At 36.8% G+C, this 22,663-nt stretch overlaps 1 protein-coding gene across 3 annotated transcripts in view; it reads right to left on the minus strand.

Annotated features, from left to right (window-relative positions):
• The window catches only part of ELP2 (elongator acetyltransferase complex subunit 2), a 42,919-nt gene that overhangs the window by 14,120 nt on the left and 6,136 nt on the right, over positions 1–22,663 (minus strand). For all 3 annotated transcript variants that reach the window (XM_046671388.1, XM_046671389.1, XM_046671390.1), the window contains 14 exons: positions 19,404–19,557; positions 18,932–19,009; positions 17,396–17,460; positions 16,549–16,615; positions 15,951–16,091; positions 14,750–14,845; positions 13,547–13,647; positions 13,208–13,339; positions 10,854–11,003; positions 9,016–9,204; positions 6,855–6,924; positions 5,985–6,080; positions 5,811–5,868; positions 5,127–5,199 (listed from right to left, as the gene is read on the minus strand). In XM_046671388.1, the coding sequence (XP_046527344.1) occupies positions 5,127–5,199; positions 5,811–5,868; positions 5,985–6,080; positions 6,855–6,924; positions 9,016–9,204; positions 10,854–11,003; positions 13,208–13,339; positions 13,547–13,647; positions 14,750–14,845; positions 15,951–16,091; positions 16,549–16,615; positions 17,396–17,460; positions 18,932–19,009; positions 19,404–19,557 (1,470 nt within the window). The remainder of the gene's footprint in view (positions 1–5,126; positions 5,200–5,810; positions 5,869–5,984; positions 6,081–6,854; positions 6,925–9,015; positions 9,205–10,853; positions 11,004–13,207; positions 13,340–13,546; positions 13,648–14,749; positions 14,846–15,950; positions 16,092–16,548; positions 16,616–17,395; positions 17,461–18,931; positions 19,010–19,403; positions 19,558–22,663) is intronic.

Genomic DNA, 22,663 nt, shown 5'->3' on the forward strand with positions numbered 1-22,663 from the left:
ATAAAAAGATAATATATCATGAGCAGGTGGGGTTTGGTTCCAGGAATGCGAAGTTAATCATTTGAAAAATCAACGTAACTCACTGTATTAATAAACTAAAATAGGAAAACCATACAACCATTTCAATAGATGAAGATAAAAACGTTTGACAAAATCTTACATCCATTCCTGATAAAAAACTTTCTGCAAACCAAGAACTGTAGGGAAATCATGCAACTTAATAAAGAAGAGTCACAAAAAAATCTACAGCAAACATCATTCTTAATGGACAAAGACTGAATGTTTTGTTCCTGAGATGAGGAATTAAAGCAAGGATTTCTGCTGTTACCACTTCTATTCAACATTAAGACATCCATATGGGAAAGAAAGAGAGAAAACTTTCTTTATTCACAGGCAACATAAGCATCTACGGGGAAAATCCTACAGTACCTACAACAAAACTACAAGAACTAATAAATAAGTTTAGCAAGGTTGCAGGATATAAGATCAATATACAAAAAGCAACTGTATTTCCCTATGTGAGCAACAAACAATCAGATATAAAATATATGAAAAACAAGGATAAACCTGACAAAACACGTGTAAGACCTGACACGGAAAACTACAAAACATTCCTGATAATATTAAGAAGTTAACAGTGGGAAAAACTAGGTGAGTGGTATAACAGTATTCTAGGTACTATCTCTGCAACTTTTTGTTAAATCTAAAGTTATTCTAAAATAAAAGGTTCACCAAAAAGAAAATCATTCCTGAGAGAAATTAAAGACCTAAATAAATGAGAGGCATACTGCATTCACGTGTCAAAAGACTCAATATTGTTAAAATTCTCCCCAAACTGATATAGAGATTCGATGTAATCCCCATCAAAATTCCAGAAGGGATTCTTGAAGACACTGTCAAGCTCCCGAATTGCTAAAGCAATCCTGAGAAAGAAGAACAAAGCCAGGGGCATCACAATCCCTGACTTCAAAGCGTACTACAAAGCTACAGTAATCAAAACAGCATGGTACTGGTAGAAAAACAGGTGCAGAGATCAATGGAACAGAATTGAAAGCCCAGAAATAAAACCACACATCTATGGACAGCTAATCTTTGACAAAGGAGCTGAGGGCCTACAATGGAGAAAAGAAAGTCTCTTCAACAAATGGTGCTGGGAAAACTGGACAGCCACATGTAAAAGAATGAAAATTGACCATTCTCTTTCACCATTCACAAAAATAAACTCAAAATGGATCAAAGACCTAAAGATTAGGCCTGAAACAATAAGTCTTCTAGAAGAGAATATAGGCAGTATACTCTTTGATCTCAGTTTCAAAAGAATCTTTTCGGACACCATAACCCCTCAGACGAGGGAAACAATAGAAAGAATAAACAAATGGGACTTTATCACACTAAAGAGCTTCTTCAAGGCAAGGGAAAACAGGATTGAAACAAAAAAACAGCCAACTAATTGGGAAAAAATATTTACAAGTTGTTTATCCAAAAAAGGGTTAATCTTCATAATATATAAAGAACTCACAGAGCTCAACAACAAAAAATCAAACAACCCAATCAAAAAATGGGCAGGGGACATGAACAGACATTTCTCCAAAGAAGATATATGGATGGCCAATAGACACATGAAAAGAGGCTCATCATCGCTAATCATCAGGGAAATGCAAATCAAAACTACACTAAGATATCACCTTACACCTGTTAGAATGGCAAAAATATCCAAACCCAAGAGTGACAAATGTTGGAGAGGTTGTGGAGAAAAAGGAATCCTCATACACTGTTGGTGGGAATGCAAACTGGTGCAGCCACTATGGAAAAGAGTATGGAGATTTCTCAAAAAGTCAAAAATAGAAATACCTTATGACCCAGCCATCCCACTACTGGGTATCTATCCTAAGAACCTGAAATCAGCAATTCCAAAAGTCCCATGCATCCCTATGTTCATCGCAGCATTAGTCACAATAGCCAAGACATGGAACCAACCTAAGTGTCCAGTAACTGATGACTGGATGAAGAAGATATGGTATATATACACAATGGAATACTACTCAGCCATAAAAAAGGACAAAGTCATCCCATTCACAACAACATGGATGGACCTTGAAGGTATTATGTTGAGTGAAATAAGCCAGACAGAGAAAGACGAACTCTGTATGACTCCACTCATAGGTGGTAGTTAACATATAGACAAAGAGAACTGATCGGTGGTTACCAGGGGAAAGGGGGGGTGGGGGGAGCGCACAAAGGGTGAAGTGGTGTACGTACAACATGACTAACAATAATATACAACTGTAATTTCACAAGGTTGTTAACTATCATAATCTTAAAAAAAAAAGAAACTGTCAAGCTGATTCTAAAAGTCACATGGAAAAGTAAAGAACCTGGAATAGCCAAAATAACTTTGAAAAGTAAGATGACAGCAGAAAGACAAGTACTTCCTGGTTTCAATACATATTATAGGTATAGTTATTAAGAGAGTATGGTATTGGCATCAAGATAGAAAAAAAAAAAAATCAATGGAACAGAATAAAGTCCAGAAACAGACCTACATATATATGGTCAGCTGATTTTTGACAAAGGTTCAAAAGGCAGTAGGTGAAGGAATACTCAACCTAAGATGATGGAATAATTAGATATCCACATGCAAGAAAATCAACGTCAATCTATACTCCATGCCAAATGCAAGAATTAATTAAAGATGTATCATAGGTCTAAATGTAAAACTTAAAATCTATAAAACTCTCAGAACAAAGCATAGAAGATATTTGTGATGTTGAGTTAGGCAAAGATTTCTTAGACGCTACACAAAAAGCATAATCCAATATAGAAGAAATTGGTAAATCAGATTTCACCAAAACATACAACTTCTGCTCTTTGAAAAACACCATTAAGAAAATGAAAAGACAAGCCACTGGGAAAAATTATCTACAGAGCATATAGCCGATAGTTGTATCCAATGTATTTAAAGAACTTTTCAAAATTCAGTAATAAGAAAACAATCCAAGAAAGAAAGGGGCAAAAGATGTGAAAATATTTCAAGATTTGAAAATATTTCAGAAGACATATAGCTGGAAAATTAGCACACGAAGAGATGCTCCACATCATAATTTATTAGGGAAATGAAAATTACAGCCACAATGAGATATTACACACCTATTACAATGAATGGTTAAAAAGACTGACCATACCAAGTGTTGATGAGGGTGTGGAGCAACTGGAACTCTAATACACTGCTGGTGGGATTGTAAAACGGTACAATCACTTCGGAAAATAGCTTGGCAGTTTCTTAAAAATTCAAATATAAATCTATCATATCATCTAGTAATTCCACTCACAGGTATTTACTTAAGAGAAATGAAAGCATATATGCATGTAAAGACCTGAACACAAATATTCATAATTGCTTTATCAGTAAAAGTCAAAAGCCAGAAACAACTCAAATGTCCATCAATAAGTGACTGGATCAACAAATTGTGATATATCTGTAAAAGGGAAAACTACTCAGCAATAAAAAAGAATAAACTATTAATACGTGCAACAACATGGATGAATCCCCAATTATTATACCGACTGAAAGAAGTCAGACACAAAAAGAGCGCACACTGTATGATTCTGTTTATATAAAATTTTAGAAAATGCAAACTATGCTATCAATGACAAAAAAGCAGATTAGTGGCTTCCTTAGGATGGGGGCAGGAAAGAGGAATTACCAAGAGGCAGTAGAAATTTTGGGGTTGATGGATATGTTCATTATCTTGATTGTGGCGATGATTTCACAGGTATAAATATATGTCAAAACTTATCAAATTGTTCAATTTCAACACGCAGATTATAGTACACTAATGACACCTAAATAAAGCTGTTAAAAATGTTAGTTTAAAAGAAAGATGCATCTAATAATTTGCTTTCCCAGTCAAAACCAAACGCGAGGCTGGCACCCTCCATTTAAGAAACTCAGCTACCCTGAGGTTAGTGCCTAGAGGAAAAAGCTACTAGAAGTTTCCATGGGTTATTTACCCTTCTATTGGGGAGGTGAGCTTAGACAAACCTTTAGATTCAAACTTCCCAAGTCACACTATCAATCACATCTCTTTCCTACCATTTATTAAAATATAAAACACAGAAAAAGTATACAAATAACAAAAACAAAAGAAAGATGCACATACTTGCTGCAAGGGAGCCAACACGAAAAGGAAAAATAATCACTTATATGACTGACAGTGCCCAAAGCTAAAAACAAATTAGCTGCTCAGTAGAAGTACACCTATTCTTGCTGCTAAAAGCCCCATTCTTCCCACAGGACCTTGTAATAGACAGAGGTACTCTCACTAGCACCCTCACTGAGGGGATGACAAGCTAGGGGGTCGGGGCAGGAGGGGCACAGGAATATTTCTTATGATGCCCCTCAATACAGGCCAAGGGCAAGAAACCACAGCAAAAGTCGGGACAGGAGGCCCATCAAGATAGGCAGCTCTAATCATCACACTTAAAACAAGTAATAAATTTTAGAAAATTTAGAGGACTCTGTGGGTCTCAGACCCCTCAGATAATCCTCCATAAATATTATTTCACTCCACAGAATATGGATAAATATTGAATAGTCAGTTAAAGACCATTCCCCCAGGCAAATGTTTGAAGTGCACTGTTCTATAGTGCCACGTGCTGGTGGCTAGCTGAGCCGGCCACCACCCTGCCTCACCCTGGCATGGGCCGAGGGACTCCATCCACTTAGGTCAGTACCCAGAGTGTCCTAGAGAAACTGTCAAATGGAGCGTGCTCCGGGTTTCACCTTCTCATTCACTCTGTGTCGCCAGGACTCCAATTACTTAAAATTTATTTATCACATTTTTAAGACTCATTTTAAGGTACCTGATTAAATAATTTTTGAGTAAGGGCATAAATCAGATCAAACCAAGTATTTAAGATAAAAAATGTGCAGTTGAAATAGATTTAAAATGCAACTGCAAGCTTCTGAAAGGACAGAAAGGAAGAGATTGAGAAAGCAAGACCCAGAAGAAGTAGGCACCAGTGGCCTTTCATGGAGTGTTCTGACAATACCACTACCAAACTTGAGAAGCCCGATGACTCAAACAACCTGTGACTAAGTAGAATAAAAAAGTAAAATTCCCTACCTTACAAGCTGAGGCAAGCAGAGTCTTTGAATTGCTACAAGCAACACAGAATATTTCATAACCGTGTCCATATCTAAGATTCAAAAAGAAAAAATGCATGACCCCTAGATTAGTAAATGTACCTACTCTCATGCTGCAAAATTTTAAAATTGTGAAGAGAATAATATCAATCTCTCTAGCTTACATACAATTTTTTTAGGGAACACTACTGTCTAGGCAAATATTTGGGGAAAAAAACAGAGACTGGAAGAAAGGGCCAGCTTTCTAGAAGTAATACAACTTATTCAAACAATTAGATTAAAACACGAGTTTTCACCCCCAGTACGTAAACACCCCCAGTATGTAAACAATAAACCATGGAAAGGTTTTGACGGGGAACCACCAAAGGAAAAAAAAACCAGAATAATAAATTTTAAGTCTTTTTAAGAAAGGAAAACTATACATAAGGTTATGCTTCCCTACTTAAAAAATTAAGACCAACAAACATAACTAGTAAGTATAATACACAGTAATATAAAAATCTATGTGAAGTTTGATTCTTGCCCCTTTGTCAAGGCCACTGCAAGACCTTTAGAGTGAGGGGGAAAATGCAGGGAAGAGGAAAGCAAAGGAGAAAATCAAGTTGTGGATGAAAAAAATCACAAGTTATGACAGAACCAAAGAGCTAAGAACAGTTTAACTTACAGTTTTTGAACTTCAGGCCACAAAGTATTCTGCAGAAGATGATCCTCAGTGGGAGGTTCTACAACAAATTTACAGCGTTGCAGTAATTCTATAGTACGATTTAGGTCAGCAGTGGCAGACATCATATCATGTGTAATAATGATTCTATTAAACCATCTTTTTGCCTCTTCTTACCAGTAAGTATGGAGGGTTGAAAGGCCACCTGGTGGTACTCGAAACCAGTACTAGTTAACAGCTCCTCTCCATCAGAAGGCTGAGAAGCTATATCTCCTAGTTTAAAAGAACAGATCAACATCATGAACGTAGTTACCATCTTTATGTCTCCTATACATGTCCCAATATTAAGGCCACCAGTTAGAAAGTGGTGGCACTTCAAAGTAGTATACTTCAAAGTCATCCCTGTGATTCCAAAGCCAAGGGTATTTCTACTTCTCCAGAATTTTCCAAATGTGCTCCTTAGAGCACTAGTCAATTCCATAAAGATTCCTTCCTTTTTCTTCCAACTAACATTTCCCAAACTTTTAAAACTATGGAACAGATTCTTCAGGCTGCCTATACTAACATCCTCAGTTGTAGTGCTCCAAGAAATACACTTTGTGAAAGCTGAACCTATTTCAGGGTCTGCATGTATACACAGAGTACTTATCATGAAATATCTGATGGAGAAGACAGATATATATATATATTGTGATTTTTTAAAAAATCAGCTGTAATGAACATTAGGTACGTGTTATACAAGTGTGTAACTAGGTTTTTTTTGGTTTTTTTTTAAAGATTTTATTTTTTCCTTTTTCTCCCCAAAGCCCCCCAGTACATAGTTGTATATTTCTCATTGTGGGTTCTTCTAGTTGTGGTATGTGGGACGCTGCCTCAGCGTGGTTTGATGAGCAGTGCCATGTCCGCGCCCAGGTTTCGAACCAACGAAACACTGGGCCGCCCGCAGCGGAGCGTGCGAACTTAACCACTCAGCCACGGGGCCAGCCCCCTGTAACTAGGTTTTAAGTACCACTATGGGTTCAATAATTTTGGACACTAAAGCCTTACCCTGAAAGACAGCTTTATTTGATAATCCCAAAGCAGGGACGGTAGCTCCTTCTGGAAGATCACCATCTTGCTGGAATAACAAGTATGATACATGCTTTAAACAATAAAAGTTACTGTGGTGCTACAAAATGTTAAATTCATAAGTGCTGAGAAGCAGTTAAAACACCACCTTGTGTGGATATCTGCCCACACTTCCATTTCCTGAACCAACAGATGCAAGACTAAGCAATCATTCTCCAACTGACAGGCTCCAGCTAACCCACACTTCCTACCCAATTTATGAAGTTGGGCATCCTCTCATCCATGAGCTCACTGAACCCTAACAGCTTGATGGGTCTCAGAGTCTGACAAGGAATGCACCGGGCTGGCTTCTAGCAAAGAGTGGGCTGGAAATGGAAGGTCCGGAGCTCTACTTCCAAGAGTCTCACAGGCACATGCCTGATGATGCTCATGCAAACAAAGACGTTTCCCAGAAAGACACAGTCACAGTATTTTCATTAAACATATTTAAATAATTGAACATTTTGAAACTTTGTAACAGAATGCTATTTGAATAATCTGCATATACTCTGTAATTTATATCAATCGAATTATCTCATATGAGACTAACCATCAAAACTGGCACATGTCCATAAACCAAGAATGTTTCTTACAATTCAGACTTTAATATAGGGGCTGGAACTTAACACAAACATGAGCAATGGGAATTTAAGCCATCATCAAGACATAAGAGACTGAATGCTTTATCTCAAAAGCCAAGAAAAATGAAAACAGTAGGGAAAAGAAAAGTAAGAAATATCCCTACATCACTATCCCTACATTCAGTATGGAAACAAACCCCAAAATACAGCAAGAAGCTTTCCAGTCTATAGGATTCCTGTATCTTAAGACACAGAATTGAGTATATACCTGGGAGCGAGCCTCTCATGGAATCCTAAAACCACATTTCAATGCCTAGAATTCAGAGATCTTGAAACTAATTGCCCTTCCACCCCTAAAGCTCTATATAATGACAATCAAGACCTCCCTTTTGCTCTCAAGCCTGTTATCCACTGTGATTAGAAACAAGCAGGAGAGAATCTTAAATCTCCACATAATCGAGAAGCCTGTAGCATGAGGCGCTCGGTATACACTCCAGGAAATTTAGTTGGACATTTCATTTCAAATGACTCACTTTCTTCTGCAATCCTACCCAGACTGGTGCTAGTTTCCCTGCTTTCAGAGCCTCAGGGCTCAAATGTATCCTGCTCCCACTTAACTCTTTCACCCAAAAGTGTTTTCATCACTTTCTTTGTTTAGGGACCTCCAAAGGCACCTCATAGTCTAAACTGTGTCTGCCTTCCAAGGTCCTCCACCATCTGACTTTGCTCCAACCTCTCCACTTCCCTCAATATACTCTTCATTCCAACAGCTCTGGCCACCCTACTGCTCCCTCTCTCTCTCTCCTTCCTTCCGCCTATCAAAAGTGTACTTACCCTTTTCAAGCTCAGAAATAAACTTGTGACCCAACTCTAGGTACAATAAGGACCGTATGATATGCACTTCTGTGAAACACAGCTATCTTCCTACTTAATTTCCCTTTCTTCAAAACTAGTTACAATTTTTATAACCTATGTGTTTTTGTAAGTACTCAAAAACTTTTGTAGAAACGGAGTAAATAAAAACTTGCCCTTTCAAAACCCAAACGAAGTCTCCTTAAATGTTTTCCCATTACTCCTATACAGTGACCTCTTCCTTCTATGAAACTTACTTTGGCCACCACAGGATTTAGCAATTAGCTGGTCTCATCTCATAATTGCAGGTGTGTTAGTTCCACTGCTCCCTACCCCAAACTACACCTAGATCGCAATCTCCTTGAAAATATGACCCATCTATTATATTTTTTTTATCATAGGTACCTAGCACAGTGATGATACATAGTATTCGTGCCTTAATTTAACATTTTAATTCTGCCTCAGTGTCTTGGGCTACTTTGCTACAAAATTAAATCACCGCATGCCATTCACCACATGCCATCATGCAGACACAAGTTTGTCAAGCCAATAATAAATTACGTGACTTCCTTTCTACCCGTATATTCCATTCATAGCCTTAAGCAAAAATTTTTTAAATTTAAAACGAGGTGACTAGATTTAGTTAAAACATTCAGAAGAATACGCACATCACAAAGCACATGAGCCAGTGATTGGCCCGTAATGGCACAAAAACTTTCCACGAAATTCCGAGGTGCAGAAAATACTCGAAGAACTTTTTCATCAGCTCCAGATACAAACTGAAAACGATTAATCATTGCCAAACATTTCAGATCATATCCATGTATCTGAGGCCTTGCAATTTCATGCCAAGTCACCTGGGTATTAAAACAGGACAAACAAAAATGATTATATACATTTCAAAAACGATCATACGTTTCAAAAACTGAATTATTTTTAACAAGCAAAATAACAGATGCAAAATTATTATGCCATGGAAACAAGACTATGGGGCAGATTCATCCATGCTGTAGTGTTAATCAATAGTTGAATCCTTTTTATTACTGACTAGTGTTCCCCTGCATGGATACACCACAACTTGTTGATTGAGTTGTTTCCAATTTCTGACTTTTACTGAAAAGGCAGTCATGAACATGCATGTACAAGTCTTTGCATGGATACACACTTCTATTTCTCTTGGGTAAATACCATCTATAAGTAGAATGGCTGGATGATACAGTAGATGCATATTTAAACTGTTAAAAACCTACCAAACTACTTTTCAAAGTGGTTGTACATTTTACAATCCACCAGCAGCATATGAGAGCTCCAGTTGCCCACACCCTCACCAAACTTGGTATAGTCAGTCTTTTAACTTTAATTATTCTAATAGGGGTATAATGGTATCTCCTTGTAGCTTTCATTTGCATTTCTCTAACAACTAATGGTGTTGAGCATCTTTTCCTGTTCTTATTTTCCATCCATATACCTTCTTTGGACAAATATCTGTTCAAATCTTTTGCCCATTTTTTACTGGATCGTTTGTTTTCCTATTACTGAGTTCTGAAAAGTTCTTTATATACTCTGGATACAAGCCCTTTGTCAGATATGTGCTTTATAAATACCTTCTCCCAGTTTGTGACTTGTCTTTTCATTTTCCTGACAGTATCTTTCAAAGAGGAGAAATTTTACATTTCGGTGAAGTCCAATTTATCGATATTTTTTTAATGAATCATGAATGAACAACAACTCAGCTGTATCGGTTACAAATCACCAAGAGCCACAGAAAACCACTCCAAATCATTTGTCTTGTCTTTTAATTGACTATAGATGTTGCTCCCAAAGTCCTCAACTCTATTAATTTGAGTCTATCATGTGCTACTGAAGCAGTAATGTCAGTAGCAAACTTCATTAGCTCTCATGGACTCACAGTTCTATGAATTTTTGTCAGAAATTGAAGCTGAGTACACTGATTTTCTCTACCACATACCAGTTCAATGGCTTACCAGTGGTAAAGTTTTACTGCAATGTTTTTGGTCTTAGAGCCAAGATTGAAAAGTTTCTTGAACAAGAACTGCCCTCAACCACTATTATCTAATACTATATGACTTTAGAAATTAACTTTACTGCATACTTGATAGTGCTCCCTAGTGTAGTAAAACTAAAATTACAAGATATAACAGAACTTTTATGTGGAACTGAAGTAAATATGTTTTGATACCTAATATTTGAATTGTCTGAATTGTAAAGGGTATCTGTATGCCTGAGTTTTCAAGAAAATGCTGAACTATTTTCCAGAGTGGCGTACCATTTTGTATGCACACTAACAATATATGTAAGTTCCACTTGTTCTGCAGCCTTACTACTTATTGTCAGTATTTTTTACTTGAGCCATTCTAGAAGGTGTGTAGTAGCATGTGGACATGGTTTTAATTTGCATTTCCCTAATGACTAATGATGTTTCCCCACTTTTCATGTGTTCGTGAATGTTTTCAAAGTGAGTCAGTCAAGTAGGAAGATATTTTACCTGTGATTGGTCTTTTCTCTTCCATGGAGCAAAAAGTCGAGTTGTCTGGTCAGTACCAACAGTGATGATAAATTCTCCTTCTGGATCCCACATTAGGTCTTGGACACCATCAAAGTGTCCCGAAATGACAATCTCTGGAGTCCACTCTCTCTGCAATGAGAGTGCTCATGATATATATCAAAATAATCAAAGACTCATCACTACTCAAAATAAAGTCTGAGAAATGCCTTCAGGCCTCATGTCCGATAAGGGGAAAGACTAAAGCCCCTAGGCAAGGTGAAAAGCTAAGTATACAAGATGGGATCTTAAATTAATAGGATCCGTTTTCCAATCAAATGTATTAAAACTTAAACATTCAAATCTGTGTTGTGTCCTTTAAAGCAGTAACCCTGGGTAGTTCCCTTCCATTCATCATTTACTGAAGGCCTCCCAGAAGCCATACATTACTTATCCTTTCTGTGCCTCAATTAACTCTTCCGTAAAAGAGTCACCCAGCTCACAGGGTCCTTATGACGATTAAATGAGTTTATATTTGTAAAGCACACAGAACGATGCTGGCACATACTAGGCATTATGTAAGTATTTACATGTTAAACTAAATAATAAAGAAAGACTATTGTGTAAAATGAGTTAGATTCTGAGTGTGTGCATGATGGTTTTATTAAGTAAAGGGAATTTCAGGTGTAGAGAACAGAAGGCTGAACCAAACCTCGTTGGTCCACCTACTGAGGGAGCCTGGACCAATAACCATACAAAACAGTGACAATGAAATACAGAAAATGTCATACACATGGTCCACACAGCATCTTTTTGAACAACCTCAAGCAGTGGTAAAACTTGTCTTTAGAGGAAATCAAATTTGTATAAATAGCTAAAAGGTCATTTAAAGCCAAGTATGATGAATAGGGTCAGTGATTAAGCTAAGCTATATTATTTTCTGGTCAAAAAAATAAAAAGGCTGTGACAAAGAAACACTATTAATTTCCTCTATGACATAAAAACTGATTCTAAAGTTAGCACTCATGGGAGTTTCCAAAAAGTTTCTACAAAGGGCAGCACTTTTGTACTATCAGCACAGTTTTCCATTGTAAAGTCCTAAAGAGCAGTGTTTGTTCATAAAAAATCACTCGATTATAACAAAGGTACTGCTCTGATTTGGGATACTGACAATGGAGGAGGCTGGAGGTGGGGGCAAGCGGACAGGGGTATATGGGAACTCTGTACTTTCTGCTCAATTTTTCTGTGAACCTAAAACTGCTCTAAAAAATAAAGTCTATTAAAAAAAATCACCCTCAATACTTGGTAAGTAGCTATTATAAACCTGAAGTCAAATTATAAGCACAAGTACAGTGAAATTCTGCCTTCTCCTTGAGTTTCTTGAGTTTCTCCTTATTCATCTGATGCTTTTTTCTATGAAGTCCCTAAAAGATGAGCTGATGAAATATGGAAGCAAATCAGAAGCAAATCAGAAAGAGATGGAACACTGCTGAGAGGCAGCAATGTGGCTAGAGGCAGACTACCTCTTTTTGAGAAGAGATAAAAAAATTATGAGAAAGCTCCAAAAGAGCCCAATATTTGGAGGGCCATTTAGAATTACACACATCAACAGCCTTACCTAAGAGCATCAATATATTCCATCACAAAATAACAGGTGCTCCTAATGCTCTTTTGTCAATCATTCATTCAATAATTATCTATAGAGCACCTAGCTGTCCAACAAGAAAATATCAAGTTATATTATCTTCTTTAGAAAGGCAGGGAAGTTACACATTTTAGGAAAAACTGCCATCAAAAAATTTACATAGCTTAAAGAGACAGTTTAAATTTATGTAGCTTAACGCTCACTTATGTAGAAAACTTACCTATGTGCAAATTTCAATACCCCAACAATGCTGGACAGATGAATACTTTTATTCTTAGAAAACCATGAGTTTCTTACCTAGTATAACTACAGTATAATGCCTACAGAAAGAAGTGATGGCATTTGAACTTAAATGCTTCTATTATATTTCTATAGAGTGTCATGAGTAAAACAACACTGTTTATCTAGGTTTCATTTAGAATTCACTCTATTTGATCAAAAATGCTTTATTTAAAATGCTTTTCTTGGGGCTGGCCCCATGGCTGAGTGGTTAAGTTCACGTGTTCTGCTGCACGTGGCCCAGTATTTCGTTGGTTCGAATCCTGGGCGCGGACATGGCACTGCTCATCAAACCACGCTGAGGCAGTGTCCCACATGCCACAACTAGAAGGACCCACAACTAAGAATATACTATACAACTATGTACTGGGGGGCTTTGGGGAGAAAAAGGAAAAAATAAAATGTTTAAAAAAAAAAGAAATGCTTTTCTTACTGGGTTAGCTGCATTCTGTTTCCAAAGGTGCAATGCTCCATGGAAAGCATGAGCAATGATCATGGAACCATCTTCATTGAACTGGCAATCATAAAATCCCAGAGTATTTCCACCCACTTCACCTACTCGAACCTATGCAATAATAGATAGAAAACAATTTATAATCAATAGTCCACATTTCTCACAATAGAAACCACTGATTCCAGAGATTATGTTCTCACTTATTTAACATATACATGTAAAGAGTGAACATTTGCAGCTCTAGGAACTTACACTTGGGATTTAAATAATCAGTTTATTAAACCCAATTTTATGTTCCTTCAATACCCACATTTTTACCTGCTCTAGCCAAACTCCTGACTCTTCATCTGGAGCCCAGAGAATCATGGTTTTATCCATCGAGGCAGACAACAATCTCATTGGCTGCTGTAGAACACCATCTAAAAAATAAAAACTAATGTTTTTAGGTGATCAACAAGCATCATGTTTGTAGATTACCAGAAAAAAACAATATGGGTACTGTGAAAACATTTACTGCAGCACTGCAATAGTGAAATTTTGGAAACAACACAAATGTCTACCATTGGAAGATGAGATAAGTTGTGGTACAGTTAGACAATGGAACATTAGACTTCAATAAAAATCACAAACTAGGGCTACATGAATCAACATGGATACAACTCCAAAACATATTAAGCTAAAAAGGCAAGTTGTAACATGATAGATACATATTGATATTGCTTTAGTAGCTATAAAACAATATTGTTTATGGCTATACAAACGTATAGTGAAAGTATAAAAAAATGCATGGGAATGATATGCACTGAATTCAGTACTGCAGTTGCCTCTAGGAAAGGATGGAGGGGAAAGGGTTCAGGAAAGAATACACAGGGGTCTTCAATATCAATGACAGCTAATTTACTCATTTTTTTAAATTGCAGCAAATACAGCATAACATAATAAAGCTGAATAGTGGTTATCTGAGCATTAATTATTGCTATTCACTATTCTTGTCTTAGGGAAGTGGCTGGGGGAACAATATGAAGCTATGCCTTGCTCAACTCTATACTCCAGCACTAGCTTGAGCATGCACAGAACCATCATTCCATAAATGGAAGTTAAGAGGAAAAGCAAGACAGGGAAAGAGTCTTATTTTTTCATAAATGATGTGTCTCAGTATTACCAACTTTATATGACCAAGGGTAGAGATTCCAATGAAGTTGGCTTGAAAGTCAATTTTTCTTAAATCCCATAAAGACTAGGTGGAAACTTTTAAGAGAAAAAGTTAATAGGGGTGTGGTGGTTTCAGCATCAGGGGCAGGAACCATACTTTGCCCGCTCAGGAGTATAATCTTCAATGGAACTGAGTGTCCAGCATAACGGTTAACAGGACTGGAGTACGACACTTTGCCAACTTGAAAATGTCTTCTATTTGAGATTTCTAATCACACACAAAAAATCCTCCACTTCATCTGGTCAGCTTAAAACTCTGTATGTGAGATTTAACTGAATTAAGGGATATGTTTATGTTTTTCTTCCTACCTTTATAAAATGAAGGTTGCCAATGAACTGCATTTACCCAGTTTTCGTGACCAGCCAGCACAGTTTCCAGAGTAATCGCAAATTCTATTTTAATACCTATAACAAAAGCAACGAAGAAGTATTCTTTCCTCAAAGCTCTTCTAAGAAGAACCTTTCACTATCAACTCAGCTTTATTTATATCCCCCCAAAAATCAGAACAAAACGTGATTTAGACTCAACAAAAAGAACATGCCTTCTAAATTTCATTAACTTCTCCCACTGTTTAAAATTACAGGAGAAAAAGTTCTAAAAACTGATGAATTTTTCTCTATCTGATCATAAACAAATATTAAGGAATATATTCTATTTTTAAAATTTTCTGGGATAGCTATGTTATACTGCAATTAAAAAGCAAAAACAGACATGCCAGCCTCCTTGCTATGTTCACTCAGTGTAATAATCTAGAATACCGTTAAAAAAAATTAAATGAAAAAATAAAGGCAGTATGGTGACCTTTCAAACAAAACAGTTAATGAAAACATCACAAAAAATTTCATATTTGGGAACAGCTATTTATAATATGCTAGTTATAGTATTTCTTAGTCCTCCCCATAAAACTACATTACCAAAGCCTCAACTCTAATGAGCTTTATAATCAATAAGAGTAGTAACAAAGAAGCGAACTCCTGGGTGAACAAAGCTCACTGAGAACTAACTTTATAATTTAGATACACATTCAAAAAATATCTCCTTCAAGTACAACATTCCCACAGGACCTACCATGTAGGAGTACTGGTCTGATGCCAGACACTAAGAAAATTAGAATTACATATACTACTCAAATGTAGGGATTTAGCTTGTCTCTTATGAATACCTTCCAAGAAAGAAATGGGTAAATCACATTACTCCTTTAGATTTTCCTTTGCTAAAACTGCAAATTAAGTAACATTTTACAAATTAATTTATTGAGAAAACATTAAACATTTTCATCAACTTTTTAAACATCTCACTAACATGGTTTAGAAGAAAACTAAATTTCATAGATGAAAAATGACTCATTCTCACATGAAAATAAAAAAGGAAAAATTCCTACTATCAGTTTCATGAAGGGATCTGATAATTCTGAAAAACTAACCTTCACATAGGTGTGTGGTTAACAGACAAAGCAATCAGCTAGTTGACCTAATTATCGTTACATCAAATATTTTCATTATTACTCACTTTCATTTTCTACAGTGAAAGTATTTTCCTTCAGTCTTATATTATCATCATACTGAGTTTCTAAAGATGTTGATTTTATATACAGCCTCCATATTCGTATCAGGCAATCTTGTGAACAGCTTGCTAGGAAAAGATCTCTACCTAATTAAAAAACAAAATTTTATTATTTTAAAAATATTATATTCTTAAATTTAGGTACAAGACTTTCTCCTCTACAATATGCACATTTCTAGACTTCTTGAAAAAATTAGATTTTGCTTCTTTACCCTTCATTCATTTGACCTATATTCATTTTTAATAACACTGACAAATATATATTCAATGCTAATAAATGATTATATACATGTGGTACTCTTATATTACTAAGAATGTCTGCATGTGGAATAGTCAGCTAGTGTCCTCTTTTAAACACCAACTTGTTTCCTCCTCTACCACCCCAACTAATAGCTAATAGAAGGAATAAGTATCTTCTTTTCTAATTGGGACATAGAAAACTATAACAAAGAAAATTTACAATTAAAATGTAAGAGGCTGCTTTCTTGTAAGTATACACATACTTGTCCCCATCATAAATAGTTCAGCAAAATTTCATACTGACCAAAGGCTGCCCACTCCACGCCTCTTATCCAATCCTCATGTCCACAGAGAAAAAGCACTTTCTGAAACTAGTAAGATAAAAATCATCGGGCTTGATGTAAGAATTTAATATTTTCATGTATATCATTGATTTCATTTGGTCTTGGCCAGTCCCATCCATCCTTTTTCTTTTACTGGGAACACTATCTGATTAGATGTAAGATAGAGATCTCACTTGAGAATGAAAAATCCCATAACCATCTAAATCATCTAACTGAGCAATGCTGACCAAATAATATATCTGTAGACCTCAAATACTCTAAATGTTTGCAAGGTAAAACGACAAATGCTGTCATGCAATACAGAAAAGTGTTGAGTAGCTGGATATTCACAACCATTTTAAACTTTCTTATATCATGCAAAGAAACAAATATCTCCATTATTAAATAAATGAGCCTAGAGTTAACCAATCCCCTTTTTAGAAATTCTCTCCTCCAGTTTAACCACTCAAACAGTAAAGCTCAGGACAAATAAAGACTACCAGGGAGTGTTTCACCAGAGCTATGTTATACTTCATTTAACATTTTTTTTTAAAACTCACTACCACGGCATCTTCATTCTCTCCTTCCCCCACCTAACAACCTGTTTTCCCCTAACAACTCTAGAGCTGGTGGACAAGGCAGCAGTTGCTTCGTGTTCAGAGTGAGAAACTCTAATGGAGGATTGTCAAAAACAGTCTTCTACCAGTACATGTATTTTGGTTTAGATGAAAACATTCCTAAAATTCTATTATCTGGAAATAGTGTATATTAAAAATATGTAATTAAGCAGGACATAATTCCAGCCTCTTAATAAACGCCATTAATTACCTGATCATTTTGTTGAATAAATAAGTGAATTCTGCAGTCATCATCACCACATGCTAATATTGGTACTGGAGGAAAAATAAAGCGGCTTCATTACAAGTATTCCATCATATGTTACCGTTATCACCTACGCTGGATTCTAAGCTCTAGATAAAGAATCCTGACTTCTATTTCCCGAACCAGTGAGCAAATAAATTGAAAGTGCTCAATAAATGTCTCTAGGAATAAAATGAACACTCTAAAATGTTCTATTAAATGGTTACTTGGCAAAAAATGACTATTAATTAACTGAGAGTCCTTTCCTCCATTCTGTCATTAATGATAAAAAGGAACAGTGAAAAGAGAAGCTCAAGAGCAACTTTGGAGCATTTTCAGTGTGTCAGCCAGAGACTAGTACAAAAAGTTGTTAGCCGCACTGAATAATAAAACAGAAGAGTTACTACGAGCCTAGCATTATGGCTATTGCACAAAGATTCAAGGGTATGTTTGTTACTTGAGGATCTTATCTTTTGTTTGAGAATTCAACAGTAAAGCAAAAATCACAAAGCAATTAGATAACAAAATAAACGGGCATGTAATTAAATATGTGGTTAAAAAGCTATGAAAAGTGCAACTGTAAAATTGGTTTCCTTTAATAAGATAAAAAACTAATTTACATTACCAAGGGACAGCCCTAATGACTGTGGAGCAACATAAAATAGGAACTCCTTTTCTAAGGAAACACTATGCTGCTAAGTATACTTTTCAAAGATTTGCTCACTTTAAATCAACTAAAAACAAAAACAAAAGACTCTAGTCACTTGGCCTTAATGTAGATGGGAAGAAATTAAACTCTAGGCTATGAAACCAGAATGCGTGCAGTTCCTCCTTCCAGGGAGCCGTCACCCAAGTGGATGTACCACATGAAACCATGAAGTTGCAGCTCCTGCCACAGACAGCAATAGAGGCTGGTGACTTCCAGGCCCTGCCTCTATTAGGCCTGTCCTCCAGGTTACTGAGGCGGCAAAGAGACAGAATGACCCATATTGGCCAGCATCTTTGTGGAGGATAATCAAAGAGAGGTACCGATGGGTTTCACAGAAACGGGAAATTTTTCTGTTTGGAGATTTTAAGTGGTCACAGGCAAACTGTCATGACGCAAGATGTGAAGGGGATGTCACTTTGAAAGAAATGCTCATATGGTCCATCTTCAGTACTTTTTCAAATTATCCCAGACCTTTACCTTCTAAAGAGTTAATTTTCCCAAGCTAGATCTATATATGTCAACAATATCTTTGATAAATAGCAGTATCAACCTTGAGTACGTATTAAGCCATTTAAACTGTCAACAGCTACCAAAATTCCTAATAGCTTCCCCTTACTTTATGTTCTATACTCAGTTCATTTGAATATTGAGAACAAAAGTATGTTATCCATGTCTCAACTTGTTTCATGAAAACATTCAAATAGAAAATTCAGACCTGATACCTTTTAGGTTCTGGTCATATGGAAATATACAAATATATTGCTCTTCTAATATATACTTAGCAGGATACTCACCATCAGTATCAGGCAAAAAAGACAAGCAGAGAGCCAGAGTGAACCCACTTCCAAAGTTCAAGGTCTGAAGGCATGTTACTAAGAAATAATAAAAACATCATGAACAACTCACTCTGAATTTAGAGGTTGGGTAGCATCACAGCCTGGTGCTGTCACAGCCCTGGGTGTCAGCAGGGAGATTAGAGAAGTCAATCTTGAGCCCCCTCTGACCCTCTGATTGATAAATGGCCAATTTTTATCAAGATTGCAGAACAAAATGACTCATGTGAAAAGGCTTAGAACAAATTTACATTAAAAAATAGTTTGGTATAGAGGAATTTTGAAAACATGTAAAAGAAACAAACATCTAAATTAGAACTATAAGTTTTAAAACTGCTTGAAAGACTGAAAAATATATGTATGCTCTTGTGGTTCTCATTCATTTGACAATTACTATTTCATTTGTTTGGATTATAATGTCCCTAAAACTCACCTTCCAAACCCCTTTTAGACCAGACTCGAACAGTAGAATCTGAAGCTGCAGAAACCATCAGTGTATGCAACACGTCGGATGCCCTCCTCTGGTAAACAGCATGCACTGCATAAACAGGTCCTTCATGGCCTTGGAGATGGACTGCTTTTAAAAGCTGAATCAGAGAGAATGACAAAAATATTACAATAAAAAAGGAATTACCGGTTTCACTTTTATTTAACTGGAATCACAGGATTAAAGGTACTCTTAAAATACCTGACCCAGAAATAGGTCCTTTCAGCTGAGGAGAATGTAAACTTTCAAGAAGTCTGACCATACGAACACACAACATCTGCATACACTCTGACACAGCAATCTCCCATCTAAGAATCTACTCTGAAGAGATAACAGCACTGGTGTGACTAACAACAAAAGACGAATGCAGAAGGATATTCATCACACTCTTTATAATAGTGAAAAATTGTAATCACCCTAAAATTAATAGAGAACTCATTAGATAAATGATTGTGGACATACATTATAGTCAATAAAATGGACAATGTTGATAAACATATGCTTACTATCACGGAAAGATGTCCACGACACTGACATTTTTCAAGAACAAAGGACAGCTTTGTAGCATGTTCCTTCTTTTGGATTAGTCTAACATTTCCTCTTGAAGAGATTCAGAATATACATTTTGACCTCATTACTTTACGTAACTGCATCACATAAGGAGGCACACAATCTCAGTTTGTCTCAATTTTAGTGAAGTTAACCTTGCTATCCCGGTAAAAGTAGTGTCTTGCAGAATTCTTCATTGTGAAATTGATTTATTTTTGGCAATACTATGTGAGATTATACTTTGGGATTGAGTAAATATTCTATTCTCCATTAAACTTTTACCAATACTTTTAGTATCTACTCATGATACTTGCCTGAATTAAGTACAGCTGCAAAATGGGAAAACAGCAAACAGAAGTGGAAATCCCATTTATTTATCAAGTCTATTCGATTGCCATGCAAGAATATTTCATATGGAATCATTTCTGCTATGTTGGGTCTATTTTCAGACTTCATATGTGTGAGATTCCACCACTTCCTTTGAAATGGATTTTCTCTGCCTCTCCGCTTATCTTTTTTGCCTGGTACTGATGGTGAGTATCCTGCTAAGTATGTATCTTCTGTAAATTGTCTGCTGAAATAGAGGTGTCCCTTAAACATCTCCTCAGTTGTTTTCCCAATTACTTAAACAGAACTCTGCCATTCAAGAATGCAATTAACTTTTCTCCTCCTCCCTGTTTGGCCTCATGTTCTCCCCTCTGGCCTTTCCTGTCCAAGTTTGCTGTCTGCCATCAGCTTAATTTCACTAAAATTGGGACAAACTGACACCCGGTGCCTCCTGATGTGATGCACTTATGAGTGCTCAGATGGCTCTCTCTGGATTCCTCTGCCAACATCAATCCGAACAGGAGTTGAGTTTACTACAGTCCCCTTTGGTGCTCTCATTCAAGTTTTGGTAGCTCCAAAATCCCCAACTCCACACCTGCCCTTACTTTCTGAGGACAAATATGGGTGTCTGGCCAGAAATTCAAATGATATGTCTACAACTGAATCCCACATCTGCCCTCCTACTTGGCTATTTTCCTTTGTAGAAGCACCTTTTTCTTGGGGCCCTAAGATAGATTATCACCATTTTTGATCACTCACTCTCCTAACTACCAGCTCCCCACTCCTTTGATAACTACCTAGTCAATGTCCAAATCATTTTTCCTTCAAAAATACACCCCATATCCCTTCCTTCATATTTTCCCTACTCTAATTTGGCACACTACTGTCAGATTAATCTTCTTTTGATATTCATACTCCTCTCTTTAGAAATCATCAATGACTTACAAACGCCTGCTAATAAAGAACAAAGTTTTTAGGGGCCGGCCCCGTGGCCAAGTGGTTAAGTTCACACACTCCCCATCGGCAGCCCAGGGTTTCGCCAGTTCAGATCCTGGGCGCGGACATGGCACTGCTCATCAAGCCATGATGAGGTGGCATCCCACACGCCACAACTAGACGGACCCACAGCTAAAAATATACAACTATGTACCAGGGGGCTTTGGGGAGAAAAAGGAAAAATAACATCTTAAAAAAAAAAAAAAGAACAAACCTTTTAAGCTAGTATTCACATTCACACACAGTTGACTCTTATTCTACTTCTCTAATATTACTGCCCACAATGTAGCATCTAGAAACATTTCTGAAACTGTATTCCTCAGAGTTACAAGGGATTCTAAGAAATTTAAAAGGAAAAAAAATCGGAAAAGCAATAAGTTTGGGAAGTGCTAGTTAAACAAAGATAAGCAGATTCGTTTGTATCAGAACTTTTCAGAGCCTTCACTACGCTCATGTGCGTTGGGATTCTCTAAGACAGGTATACAATACACAGTATTTCCAAAACTTGATCGGCCACAGATTCCTTTGTACACGGACCCTCTTGAGAGATGAATAATTCTCTGAACAAATTTCAGAAAGCTCTGCCCTAAAGACATCATAGGCTTTGGTTAAAACTGGATACTCCTGAGCAGGTGTTATCCTTTCTCCTCTGAGCTTTTATATATGCATTTTTCCTACCTGGAATCGTCATCCCTTTCATTCCTCCCAAAGAAATAAATCATCTCACACTTTGAGACCCAACTCAAAGGCCACCTCTTAAATCTCTCCTGAACTCTCACAGCACCACGGTTGTGGTACAGCAAGTTAGAGCGCCTACGCATGGAGCACCCTTGTACTTTATTTATTCAAGTACATTTTCCTTCAAACCTCTGTACCTGATTTATGAATAGGATTCTGCCTCATCTACATGTTCTGCATGGCGGATGTTCAAATATCTAATGCAAATTTTCTTTTTTAAGATTTTTTTTATTTTTCTTTTTTCTCCCCAAAGGCCCCTGGTACATAGTTGTGCATTTTTAGTTGTAGGTCCTTCTAGTGGTGGCATGCAGGATGCTGCCTCAGCGTGGCTTGAAGAGCGGGGCCATGTCTGCACCCAGGATTCGAACCGGTGAAACCCTGGGCTGTCGAAGTGGATCACGCGACCTTAACCACTCGACCACGGGGTCAGCCCTCTAATGCACATTTTTTTTAACTCACTTTTCTCTTTTAATCTTTGCTTACAAGTAGAAACAGTCTAACTGTCCCTCCATTCACATCCAGCATTGCAGATTATAACATCACTCAGGATTATATAAATGTATCCACATGGCAACAGCTGTCCCACGAACACAACA

This window comes from Equus quagga, chromosome 9 (assembly GCF_021613505.1).
Source record: "Equus quagga isolate Etosha38 chromosome 9, UCLA_HA_Equagga_1.0, whole genome shotgun sequence".
Taxonomy (NCBI): domain Eukaryota; kingdom Metazoa; phylum Chordata; class Mammalia; order Perissodactyla; family Equidae; genus Equus; species Equus quagga.